Consider the following 13,214-nt stretch of genomic DNA (forward strand, 5'->3'; position numbering starts at 1 on the left):
GGACCCTGCCCCAAAGAGCTTACAATCTAGGAGGTGGGGGAAGTATCACACAATAGGAGGGGGGATATGTAGTGGTGGGGAAGTATTGAGGGTTTTAGGACACAGAAGAAAACGGGTAGGCAAGTTTGAAAAAATGGGTTTGAGGGCTCTTTTATATGGACAGAACGTAGGAGCAAGCCGAAAAGGACGAGGAAGACCATTCCAGAGAGTTGAGGCAGCTCTAGAGAAGTCTTGAAGCCGTGTGTGTGATGAGGTTATAAGTGAGGAAGTCATTAGTAGGTCATCAGAAGAGAGAAGAGAGTGGCTAGGGAAGTATTTTTCTTTCAGATCAGAAAGGTAAGTGAGACAAGAACTGTGGAGGGATTATAAAGCAAAGCACAAGAGCTTACATTTGATTCTAAGGTGAAATGGAAGCCAATGAAGAGAACTACAAGGAGAAGCAGCAGAAGAGGAGCGGAGGGAAGGATGGATGAGTCTGGCTGCAGCATTCATAATAGATTGTATAGGAGAGAGTCGGGTTAGTGGAATACCAGAGAGGAGGAGGTTACAGTAGTCCAGACGAGAGATGATAGGAGCGTGTACAAGGAGTTTGGTGGTCTCAGGGGACAGGTAGGGGCGGATTTTGGAGATGTTGCGTAGGTGAAAGTGACCGGACCTGGAAATGTTCTGAATATGGGGGGTAAATGAGAGGGAAGAATTGAAGATAACTCGGAGACAATGTGCCTGGGGGAGGGCAGAATAACAGTTGTTAACAGCTAGAAATATGTCAGGGGGAGATTTGGAATGTGAGGGAGGATAATGATAAGTTCTGTTCTATCCAGTTTATATTCTATTCCAGAGAACACAATATGGTGCCTTCTGCTCATCCTCTACGCTTGCTCTATTGTTGCTGGAAATGATCACTAAAGATGATTTCCAGCCACATCTGTACTAACCTTTGATCTCACCATATGCCATACAATATTTATACACTGTATATGTATCCTCTGTAAAGTTTTTTTTTACCACTGGGGAGATTTCCCTTCACATCCTGTCTTTGGTATGTATCAGGAAGTAAGAGGAAATCCTAAAGTGAAGAGACAGTTGTCACTAGAACGATTTTTTTTGTTCTGGGTGGCAACTATCATTTTGGATCTTCCATCATGTTCTATCCCAGTGACAATGGTCACCATGAACAGGGAGGTTAATTCCCCCAGTGGGATACCTGACAGAGGTTCTACTTCCTCATACGCTACCTAAAAATAATGAACATTAGAGCTAAACATGTTCAATAAGCCTAATCAAAAATCATTTTACCACAGGAGTTCTGCTGATCAGACCATAGAGGGGGACAATGTAGACAGCCACAGATCTGAAAGAGCAAGTGGTAAGGATGTGATGGTCATGAGATGTCTCAGTAGATAAATAGTAAAATAAACAGGTATGATTATTTATTGTATATTGCTAAGCAGACCTCATGTAAAGGGCTTACCTGGGGGTCAATAATGTTCTGAAAAAAAACTTCTGAGAATACCCCCCCCCCCCCCCCATATGGTTATGGGCTCAACCATAAGACATTTCTTCTATTTACTTCTGCTGTCTTTAACAGATCTCCTCGCCTTGTTCATGGTCAGATCCAGGTACTTCGATGTCTTTCTCCAATCCATTCTCTTTTCTTACCCTCTTCACCAGCGATGAGCGAGAATGCCTCCGACATTCTGGCGAAAATTTCCTCGAACTTCCGATGGGTCCGCAAAATTTCACTGACCCATCGGAAGATCGAGGAAATCTTTACAGAAGTACTGGGGCTGCATTCATGAATCCTACTGTACGCGATCCCCGGGCACTAGAGGGCACGTGCAAGCCCTCATTTAACCTCTAGTGACCGGGGATCGTTCACTGACAGCAGGATTCCCATGGCTGCATTTATGATACACGATCACGCTCAGTCTACCGCCATGATCATTTCTCATGAGACAGCTAACTTAACCAAATAATAAACATTCCTTTGCATACCAGTGTATTAAAGATCACTCAACGGACAAAACCCTTCACTTCCAAATGAATTCAGTCCCAGCACACTTTTGCTGATGACATGAGAAGTTATGAGCTTCTTACATAGCCAACAAGAACCATTTGTAGCTCCGTTTAGGACAATTGGTCCATTTCTGCTGTCCTCAATGATAGGTTCTTCCAATGGTTGGTGGTAATGTTTTTTGCACTTTCCTAACGTGTCTTAGGATATCAATCTTAGCAAACACAATTCTTAAAATGTATGCAAATCCAATTGCCAACATTTTCTATAAACTTTAAAATGTCAATGTATTTTGAAAAAGGTTTTTTATTATTATTTCTGCATTAGAAGAGTTCCTGGTGTTCTTGCAATAAATACTCAACTATCTCCCAAGGACAATGCTAAACCATAACAGCTGAGCACAGGAATTTGTAAGCCCATTACATTTCTGGCATTTTAATTTTCTTTATTTAAAGTGTACCTAACCTCAGAAATTTTACTTTACATAAAAGGGTAGACAACAGGGTTCGTAAAAGGACTCCGCTGGGGGGACGCACTGGCCAGAGCCGCAGACCACGTCCCCGGTACAGTACCTAGGTACAGGGAAGTGGGCGGGCTGTGTCCCTGGACACAACCTGCCCACTCCCCAGTTGCAGGCTCAGATCTGCGATGGGAGGAGTTGGCAGGGTTATGTCATAATGACGTCACTCTGGGGGAGTTTTTCCCCCTTTGGGTGACATTCAACTCTGCACATGCGCGGTCGGTAGCCAGTGATTTTAGTGGTTCACAGGTCTGAAAAGGTTGGCAACCAATGGCCTAGGCGATCGAGAATGAATGGAAGCGCAAAGCCTCCCAGGATACCTACGTCAGGCATCCTGGAAGGCTCTTGGGTGCGCCTTCTGAGCCTTTTCGTGAGAAGAGAAAAATTTACCGATCTCACGCATGCGCAGTGAGATCGGCAATATTTTTTTCCAAACTACATCACCTGATCTCGCGCCTGGGTCAGGTGATGTAGGATGAAGAACCCAGAAGAAGATGGCGCCAGCCGGTGTGCCGCTTAAGAGACGGAGGCCATGGCCGACACAAGACCTGATGGAAGACACCTCTGGATCGATCAACTGCGCTGTGGAATTGAAGGTAAGTGGATTTTTTTGTTTTAGGCATTTTTGAGTTTAGTTTCTCTTTAACAGACCAAAAGAGAGCAAATACAATGACTGTTAGGGTCTTCATATAATGTCATGTCATTCATTTAGGCTTTGGAGTTGCTGATGCATTATAAATAACTAGTAAATGTTATTATCTATGACATATATCTGTGTGGATATTGGGGCACTGATATTGCACCCCTGCCCAGGTAAATACCCAAGCCAGCCATCTGCACACAATGCTGCCCCTTCCTTCTCCCCGCACAGGCCCCGCCCAGTCAGGGGTCATGTGACGGTGACGTCATCAGAGGGCCTCTCTCCCTCTAGAACCTGGCGGCCACCGTTTGCCTGGAGCCGGGAAACACTCGGATACCGGGGGGGCCGCTCCGGGGTGACCGGGACACCATGCAGGTAGGTGCTGGGTGGCCCCATAGTGTCGGTGCATTGATGTGCCATTGTAATATGCATCCTTCCTGGACAGGAGCCCCCTCCCATTCTAATGCAGCAGACTGGTAAGCAGTGCAGGGTGCAGGGGATGAGTGAGATGTGTGCAGCCCTGCACCATGCATGCTTAATAACCTCCCTACATTGGAGCACTATGGGGGCACAGCAGGTTTTTTTTTAACAATTGCACCCTGGCCAGAGGTTATATTTTTGTTATTTCATTTATTAGTATTTTCATTCATTACTTGCGCTGTCCGGTCCATGCAGGTATGGCAGTGGTTTTGTTTTGTCGCCAAGTGTACGTTCCTGTTTACTGAAGGCTTGTGGGAGTGATTTGTCCCATGGAAGAACATCTTAGTGCTAAGGCGGCAACTGCACCGGCGATCTTTGTTGCGCCCCTGATCGCATTTACTGCAGAAGTCCAAAAAAACTAAAATATTGCTTGGTAGAATTTTAAAGGCACATAAAAATCCAAAAAGTCACCAGGCATTTCAGGTTTTTGGAAGAAAAGTCAGTTTTGCCAAGAAAACCTTTTTCCAGCTCCTGGTGGCTTTTAGTTTTGGTTTATGCTACACGACGTATGCGTTATATAGCCCAGGTCTTTATACAGCGTCGCCACAGACAATGCAACTCCTGCACATGAGCAAGAATGGCGTCATCAGTGGCTGGCCTGTTGGAAGATGGCGGCCTCTATGGATGCAGTGGTGAGAGGCGCCTGGATCTGTGAGTGCTGACAAAAGAGGTAAGTGTGTGCCATAATCACCTATGCACCTATTTGCCAATTATAGCCAAAGCTCACCCACACCAATGAGGAATAAGAATAAGGTGCCTTTAAGGTAGGAAAAGGAGTGGGGGTACTCAGCTTACAGTGCATGTACAATACATTCTTTGTTCTCCCCCGAAATTTGGGTGGAAAAAGAAGCTGGTGGTCAAAAAGTGGCACCGGGACAAATTTAGTATTCCCAGTTGTTGTTGCTGTAGGAATCCATTAACCCCTTTAAATCTGCCACCTCTTCTGGAGGGACAGAAATACAAATTGTTCAGGTAATCCTTGTATGTATTTAAGCTTTATAATTAGTCATTTACTTGAGCGTTAAGAAAAAGTATGATTTTCAGTTTATACATTAAATTTTCTTGTCGTTTCAGAGCTGCTGTGTGTAGAGGGCCGGCGTGGATGTGAGGCATTAGTCATAAAATGTCCCGGAGGAAACAAACCACTCCAAATAAAGTACATTGTGAGTGTCCCCGACCCAGTACACACCCACCGTACAATGTGAATAGTGCATGGGGGTTCCAGCTCAGTTCTGTCTTCAGTCCAGCCTTCTCCTACAGCTTGATCCTACGAAACATTCATTTATTTGGGAGCAATCTGCTGGCCTGTTGGTTGGACAGCATTGTAACCTGATGAAGGAAATCATGGGAAACCCTTCCTATGAAATTTTCCTGTATGGTGGTAAAGCTAAAATGCAAAACCAAAGTCATTAAATTTTTCATTGGTGAATTTGCAAATGCTATTTGCTTGGCTTTTATGTTTATCCTTATATTTTAATGTTTACTGAGACCCTAAACAACAGCATCTGATGCACCAAAAGCCTAACAGTGTTGTCAGCCCCACTAGATGTGCACTTTACTTTCAAATACATTTTTGAATATCCTGGGTTCATATTAATAACTTCCTTATTGTGTGCTTGTACTATACAAATAATTGTAACAAGTTCTCATTGTTTCCCTCATAGGGGAGCAGATGTTTGCCGGACTGGAGCAGCAGGCTCGTCAAGCAATGATGAAAACTGAAATCATAAAACAGGAATCTATGATGGAGCCAAGTGACAGGATGAGCAGTAAGTTTCAGTCTATTATAGTCTGTGCACCAAACTGCTGTATTATAGGGAATAATATATTCCTACATGACTTATTAGGATTCACCGTGCTGTTTGGTGCCCTGTATAGGCACATTAATGCAGTTGTTTTGTGTATTTTCCCTTGGTTACTCAGCTGGGAAGTACTGGGTATGGAAGGAATGTGATTTACCTATTCTTCCCACATACAGCAATAGTGAATGTTGATCTTGTACTGCCACCTGGGGGAGCTCTAGGATTTACCCCCCTTCTTACCTAATGCTCGTGATAAACAGCTCAGGCACTCTACATGGGGACAAAGAGAAAGTCCTCAACCCTAATGAATATCCAACTCCCCACTAACAAAGGGCTTCCCATTTACGTTCCTGACAGCTGGCCAGCGCAGCAAGAAAGCAAAGGGTGGGCAAGTAGGTGCAGCTGTTATAATATTATGTTGTTTTGTCCTACATGTGCAAACCACAGGGTTACATTAAGATGGAACTCCAAGTAATCATTTGCTAAATACACATATTGCTCAAAAGCCTATAGACGTGTCATTAGCTGTCCCTCAAAGGAGCTTACAATCTAATGTCCCTACCATAGTCATATGTCTTTGATTCAGTCCAAGGGCAATTTGGAGGGAAGCCAATTAACCTAACAGCATGTTTGGAATGTGGGAGGAAAATGAAGTACCTAGAGGAAACCCACGCAAACACCATCAAGATGGTATCCTGACTGAGATTTAAACCACTGAGCCACCATGCCACCCCCACACTACATAGATAAATACAAATATGGTAGTTGTTTTACCTACCAAACCATAATCAGTTCCATTCAAACACCCTGCTGTGGATAACCCTCTGGGTCACTCCACTGTTTGTGGTTTAGCTTTAGAGTGTCCTGCCTTCTTACAATGCATATTTATTGCCCAATGAGGAGGCAAAGAAGTGACCTAGGACAATGCCAAAAGATAGAGGTATCCAATGCTTAGCTTTACAATGTAACATCTCTAGCTGTAACGAATGTAAGGTATGTACAGCTCTCATGTTACAGACTTTTGTGTTCCTATGTAGGTGTCAGTGGTGGGGGGGTATGCATTATAGACAATGTGCCTGTAGACAAAAAGGTACCAGGAGGAATTGCTATGTAATATTAGGAATATACTGTACATACATCCAGGGATATTAGGAAATCTGATTAGGACTGACTTATAAAATGGCTTCTGTAGTCCTTGTAAGGGGTGTGTAATACATACAATTTGCAAGTGTGCACATTATCCTTTGTATTATTTATTATGTGTGGAGTAGTTGGTACCATTGCTGACTATGTCTATGTGTGTGTACTGCAGGTGACAGCGAGGAAGAAGAGACCACAATTGATGACCTGTCTTCCCCTGGTTCAGAAGAGGACAGTGCTGAGAAAGGAGAACCAGGAGTCAGCGGAGGGAAGGAAGAAAACCATACTGATAGTGAAGTAAGTTATAGCTGTTTTTTGAAGTTTCTTTAAACCTGTCAGGAAAAAAATAATATGACAAACCAGAAGTACACCCAAATGACTGATGCATTATTGTGTTTTTTTTAATTCAAGACCTCCAAACCCAGAGCTCACTATTAGGCAAATACAGACTGTGGTTAGAAATCCAAGATAATATCAATGTTCTTATAATAATACAAACCCAGAATGCTGCTTAAGGTAATGAATGAATGAATATAATGTATTAAACACAACATTCCTCTTTTCTTTGCCATTATAGATTCCTCATTCCCTGGGTCACCTGGATTCAGTTCTTTATCTGTGCCCACTGTGCCAGATGGAGTGTGAAGGTCAAGAGCAACTTATCAGTCACGTGTACCAGGTTAGTGAGTGTCTGTCATTGATGAGCGTTAGTAAGCCTAAAACAGGTGTATGCAGGTTGATTATTCTAGGCTGTAACTGTCCAATATCCAGTAATTCTGGGACCCACAATTGGCCTATAAAAATATATTTGCACCAAATATCCAAAGTTAGAAATAAACATTCTGATTTTTGGGTTGATGGATGGTGATAGATGAATTCATAATGTTTTAGGGTGACAGTGCATGTATTGGTTGTGAGCTGATGCTGCTTGTTACTAAACACGATATATATAGCCAATAAACAAATTGAGACTGTACAATGTTCTTGTCTGTTTGTTCTTTTCAGCACACAGCTGCAGTGGTCAGTGCGAAAAGTTACCTGTGTCCAGTATGTGGCCGCGCTCTCAGCTCTCCGGGTTCTTTGGGACGGCACCTCTTTATACATTCAGACGATCAGCTTTCCAATTGTGCTGTCTGCGGGGCTCAGTTTTCCACCCTGGCTACATTCAACAGGTGAGAGAATACTTTTAAGAGTAATAATCGACTAAAAAGGCATTTAGTTCCTATAAGCCATCACAAAATGAACCCCCTGTTACCCTTCCCTTTGTTTTCATTATTGTGGTCAGACAGGCACAGTACTTCACTGCAGGTGGCAATGCCCTAAAGTACGTAAATTTGGGGCCAGGATTTACAACCTGATTTTTTTTTCTAATAATCAGGTCAACCTACCCAAGAAGATTAATAGTGCCATCTATTCTGAATACGACAATTCTATTTCATTTATTTAACTGACTATACCTTCTTGGCGTCACAATTCATAATTGCACGATATTGGAAATCTGCTGCTATCCCACTACATTTCACTAAGATTAAAATACATTTTATTATGACCAACGAAAAATTGACTTGTATGCTCAACAACAAAATGTTCTACGAAATCTGGGATCCTTGGTGGGGTGGTATAGGTAGCATAGGAAAGATGAGAGAATCTTTACTGTATTGCTATCCTTACAAGGAAACCTGTACTGAAAAATGCAAAGCCTGCCGACCTCCTGAAAATGTTGACTCCCTGGCTATCTGGTTTTAGTAGGCAGATAATTCACCCAACTGAAGCATGTACTGAGCATAGTCAGGTTTCCTGATCTGTCAGCTTGTTTCTAATGAGTGCTTAATAAATCATTGATGCTACTGACCAAGCAACTAGTATTTTCAGAAGGAGATAATCTGTGGCAGCCTCCATAATGAATATGACCGAGGTTTCCATTAATACATCTAATTTATCCCAGAGGTCTAAAAGGAACCCCAAGCAGAAATCATAGTCTAAGGATCTCGGTACTCACACCTATGTTTTACTGATGGTTACAAGCTTCTCCCATGTGCGCCGTTTCTCAGCTTTTACCCCTTGAAATTACGGTAATGCACCCATCAGGTGGGCGACTGTATGTTATATTGAGGGCTAAAGTTCTGATTCATTTACTTTCCTCTGTACATCCTGCCTGGTAATTGGACAATAAACGAGAAGCAGCACATTGATTTGTCATTGCTTTGCTCCCCTTTTCTGTAGACTTGCTGTGTTGAAATGCATATCTGATAACTTTTGAGGTGAAGGACAACATTCTCAAATTTTCCTCATGCTTGTAAAACTCACTTAGGTTTTCAGGCCCTTGCTGTAAGTCTCTCCTACTTCTTTTTTAGTGAGAAGCTACCTGAGGTATTGTCTCCTGATTCTTGGAACCAGAACAATCACAAAACTGCCAATAGTGTGGAAGAAAAGGATGCAGATTTCAATGCCATCTACCCAGCAGGTGTGTTACTTGTGTGCAACAGTTGTGTGGCCTACCGGAAGATGGTGACAGCTCAGACCCCTGCAGTGCGCAAATGGTCAACTCGCAGACAGAACGAGCCCGTAGAGGCCAGAATGCAACGCCTGGAGCGAGAGCGCACTGCCAAGAAAAGCAGGCGAGACAGCGAAACTCCTGAGGAACGAGAGCTTAGGAGAATGAGAGACCGAGAAGCCAAGAGACAACAAAGGATGCAGGAGACTGATGAACAGCGGGCAAGACGTCTACAGAGGGATCGCGAAGCCATGCGGTTAAAACGGGCCAACGAAACACCGGAGAAGCGGCAGGCCAGACTCGTTAAAGAAAGAGAGGCCAAGCGGTTAAAACGACGTTTAGAGAAAATGGACATGATGCTCCGAGCGCAGTTTGGGCAGGACCCCACTGCTATGGCCACTTTAGCTGCCGAAATAAACTTTTTTCAGCTTCCTGGTGGTAATAACGACCTGGAACAGCAGATTCTCGGGAAGATTGCATTGGACGATCAGAGCAATGGATCTCTTCACTGACCTGCTGACACTTTATATAGTGGTATAAAGGTAAATACATCTAAATATGCCATTTCAGTGTGGGTGAATGCTGACAAGTACCTTTCTGTGGCCTGATGGAAGTATCTGAGCTCCCAGTTGCACTTTTTTACTTCAGTTGTAATTTGGAGGGGGTTCAAATTCTGTTTCTCTTTCTTAATATTTTGATGGACCTCCTAAAGAAAGGCTGTGAGTTCAACCCATGCTCCAATGCTGCCTTCCTACATCACCTAAGCCATAATGGAACTAGGCTTCTGGGCCCCTTGGACAGCATATGAGCCGGGATGAGTGATTACCAGGGCACTGTGTCAGAGAGAAGACCAGTGACCTCATTCCCCGTCTACCTACAGCTGCAATGGGGAGGCAGTAAGTGGGCATGACTTGGTGCAGGCTCTGCCACGTTGTCCTGATTTCATAAAGTCATAGTGTACAGTGTTCTCCCTGACCCCTTTTAGTTGGGCGCACCACCCTGCACTTTTCAGTAACCACTCGGCTGTTTTTAGGTGGTTACTGAAGAGCTGGCACAGAATACAGGGGCTGCCACCTGCCTACAATTTCTTCCCACCTGGCTTAAAAAGAATCCTGAGTTCAACACTGGTGTCTCTTTTAAGGAAACCTGTTCTCTAGAGGTGCAGAGGCTGCCCTTACTAACCTCTCTTGAAAACTTTTTTGAAAGTCCAACTTCTGTCATAACTTTCAAATTTTGCTTTTTGATGTATTCGTGAAGAATTAGAACCTCTGTCAGATTTTTTTCTTGCCTTCTGTTTCCAGTGGGGAGATTTTGTTACAAATCCTGTGGGAAGAACTCACTTCACTCACGGGGACAAGGACTTAAAACATGGCAGAAATGTTAGATCTTCCTCATTCTAGCCAAAACAATTCTGGATGGAGTTTACCTTTATTTACCTCACCTAGCTGAGGTCAGTAGCAAGCAATGAGAAGCCAGGGAATGGCTCAGTTCATTAGCATTCACTCAGAACTGAAATGTTAGTTGCAGATGTGCCTGTCCTGAATATGTACTTTTACTTGTTGGAAACAAATCTGTGAAGGAGAGATGTTGTACTTGCAATGTTCTTCCAGCAATGAAGCTTTAGTCTGCTTTGGAAGTTTAGGAACTATTCAAGCCATGTGCTTGTTCATAGTGCTTGACAGATGCCATGGCAAAAGAAGGTTGTAGCAGGCTGGGCAACATAAGAGCTCTTTAGCTCCTCAGAACACAAATGTGAGGAACATCAAGACTTTTACCCACAACGTGACCTATTTTATCCACAACTAATTGAGCTGACTTGTTCCTGAAGGTGCAGTTCCAGGCCTGTCAATACTTATCCTGCCAACTTTACTCTAGAGGTCACAGACCTGGAGCATCCATAAATATATCAACATCTGACCCTTGTTCTGTTCAGTTAATCAGGGAAGACTGGCAACCTAGGAATAGGCATCAAAATTTGGGGTAAAAAGAAGTATAAAAAAATATTCAGTACATCCCAGCAATATTTGCACATTTTCCCATGTAAACTCCTTTAAAACCCTGCAAGTATTGAAATATAGCTGCCAATCTACCAGAAGTTCAGTGAGCTCCTAACTTTTTGTGAGCTGCCAACTTTGCCTCTGTTGCACTGAAATCCCCAGCAGTGTTTCATTGGATTTCTGGAAGGTCAGCTGGAATTCTGCTCTATGTTGTAGTATGCAAAATTAATGAAATATAGGAGCATGTGCATCAATTTGTAAGATGTACAGAATGTTTTATTTTGGCAAGACCTACACTCTAAAGCCGGTTCTGCTGTATATCACCCTTTCAAAAAATTCCAACTTTCTCTACCTCCTTTACACTATTTTTTCCAACAGTACAGGTACTTTTTAAAGCAAACCTGTCTATATTATGAACAAAGTCCTAATTATATTGCAAGCCTCTAAAGGTTTTGCATAGGCTTTTAAGAATTGTTGAAGTGTCTTCTGTGCCTATATGGAGCACCTGAACCCAGAGCTCATGGAATGTGCACATTTGCTAACATGACAGAGAGGTTGAACGCCACAGGTTCTAATTCCATTTTTTACTATATTATTCTGGGTTTTTTTTTTATTAAAAACTTGCCTACTCAAGAGAACATATCAGGGCAGCTATTACTTATACCACACCAGTATTAGCTGTTGTTTCAGGAAACTGTGATTTCCGGGAGTGACCTATGGCATATAACGCTACCAGACAACCAATATTCCCAGAGGAAGGTCTGCAGGCATAGGCTTAAAGTAAATGCATGGTTTGCCTATGTAGGGCCTGGAGCAGAAATAAAATACTTCAGTATGGTGAGCATGTGATTTACTGACCTCCGTTCATGTGACAATAGAAAGATATAGTAATTTGAATGACCGTGCGAATACTATGGAGATTACAAATAAAGAAAATGTGGTTTAGGCCACAATTCCTCTTGGCTGAGGCCCTAAAGCTGAAACCAGAATCCCTATTGTGAATAATACCAAACACTCCCATACAGGGGCTGAACAATGTTTTAAGAACTTTCAAAAATTTGCTCAGTGCTTTTTTTGCTAAATCGAATGGTCGGACCAACACATGCTAGATAAGATTATGAAATATCTGGTGTCTACAGGACTCCATTAGTAGCACCAGGCCACTTTATTGGAGAGGCAAGAATATACAGTTGAAGTATTTCCTCTATATGATATTGCTGCTACCCTGGCTTTTATTTTAGAATAGCGCAGAGGAAAGGGTTAGGGTCTGTATCAGCCTCTCTGTCTGGGGCCATGGGTCTCATGACAGGTTCACTTTAAATCAGACCAGACACATGGATAAGCAGCCTGCAGTGAAAACTGTAATTCCTTCTAGAATGTGATATACTGTCATCAGTTTTATCTATACCTCTTGCTTGAGTTCTCTGACCGTGAATCACAAGAACAGAGACAAGCCCTGCACTGCCTCCTGGGGTGGACTATGTGAAAATCCATTGCTCAGGATTACAAAAAGCTGCTGGAGGAAAACAAAAAAACATGTCTGCATTTTTTGGTGTGCACGTCCTGCACGCCCATCCCGATGACAATGAGACTATTATATCTGTACAGGGTTTAAAAGCAAAAGACTCTACTGCATTCTGACAGCACAACAGACTCCGGCCCTTCCGTGCAGTGCTGTGTTATTAAACAGGGTATGAAAAAAAAACAAAAAAAAAAAAGCAGAGTTGGCACATAGTTTCCATGGCCCATGCCATGCCTCCGTGTCTGAAGTCTGCAGTGTGTGCGTATGTGTGTACAGAGGTATTGCAGCAGAATCAGTGTAACTGTGTACAAGACATTATGTGGAGACAATAAATTATTTTAATATAGAATGATCATTGTTTTTGTTGTACACATACAAAATTGTACAAACGCCTCTGCTCTTCTGCATTGGCCATACTTTGGCTTAAAGCAGACCTAAACTCAAAATTAGACAACCCTTTCAGATAGGGTAAAAATTCTGTTTATTTTTTTTTTAAAAAGCAGCCAGAGCCTCTTAAGAAGCATTACATATGTATTGCAGGAGGCTCTGGCTGCTCCTTCTTTAATTGGGGAAAAAATTGCCTATATCACACATGCGCAGTAAGA

General features: G+C 42.8%; 1 protein-coding gene across 2 annotated transcripts; it reads left to right on the plus strand.

Moving 5' to 3' along the window:
* Nucleotides 1-3,413: 3,413 nt before the first annotated feature.
* Nucleotides 3,414-12,958, plus strand: ZNF821 (zinc finger protein 821). Of its 2 annotated transcripts, none has more exons than XM_072422567.1 (7): nt 3,414-3,549; nt 4,729-4,817; nt 5,319-5,423; nt 6,769-6,893; nt 7,174-7,275; nt 7,602-7,768; nt 8,951-12,958. In XM_072422567.1, the coding sequence occupies exons 2-7, from the start codon at nt 4,778-4,780 to the stop codon at nt 9,600-9,602; spliced, it is 1,191 nt and encodes a 396-aa protein (XP_072278668.1). In that variant the 5' UTR covers nt 3,414-3,549; nt 4,729-4,777; the 3' UTR covers nt 9,603-12,958. The 2 variants fall into 2 exon arrangements, with proteins under 2 accessions (XP_072278668.1, XP_072278669.1); XM_072422568.1 differs by lacking the exon at nt 3,414-3,549 and adding an exon at nt 3,568-4,324.
* Nucleotides 12,959-13,214: the final 256 nt, after the last annotated feature.

This window comes from Pyxicephalus adspersus, chromosome 9, assembly GCF_032062135.1.
Source record: "Pyxicephalus adspersus chromosome 9, UCB_Pads_2.0, whole genome shotgun sequence".
Taxonomy (NCBI): domain Eukaryota; kingdom Metazoa; phylum Chordata; class Amphibia; order Anura; family Pyxicephalidae; genus Pyxicephalus; species Pyxicephalus adspersus.

Bases quoted from the DNA above. Each gene is read 5' to 3' on its own strand.
- ZNF821 (XM_072422567.1), top strand. From the start codon at position 4,778: ATGTCCCGGAGGAAACAAACCACTCCAAATAAAGTACATT. The intron at 6,894-7,173 runs GTAAGTTATAGC...TTGCCATTATAG, and splicing joins AAAACCATACTGATAGTGAA to ATTCCTCATTCCCTGGGTCA. The intron at 7,769-8,950 runs GTGAGAGAATAC...CTTCTTTTTTAG, and splicing joins ACCCTGGCTACATTCAACAG to TGAGAAGCTACCTGAGGTAT.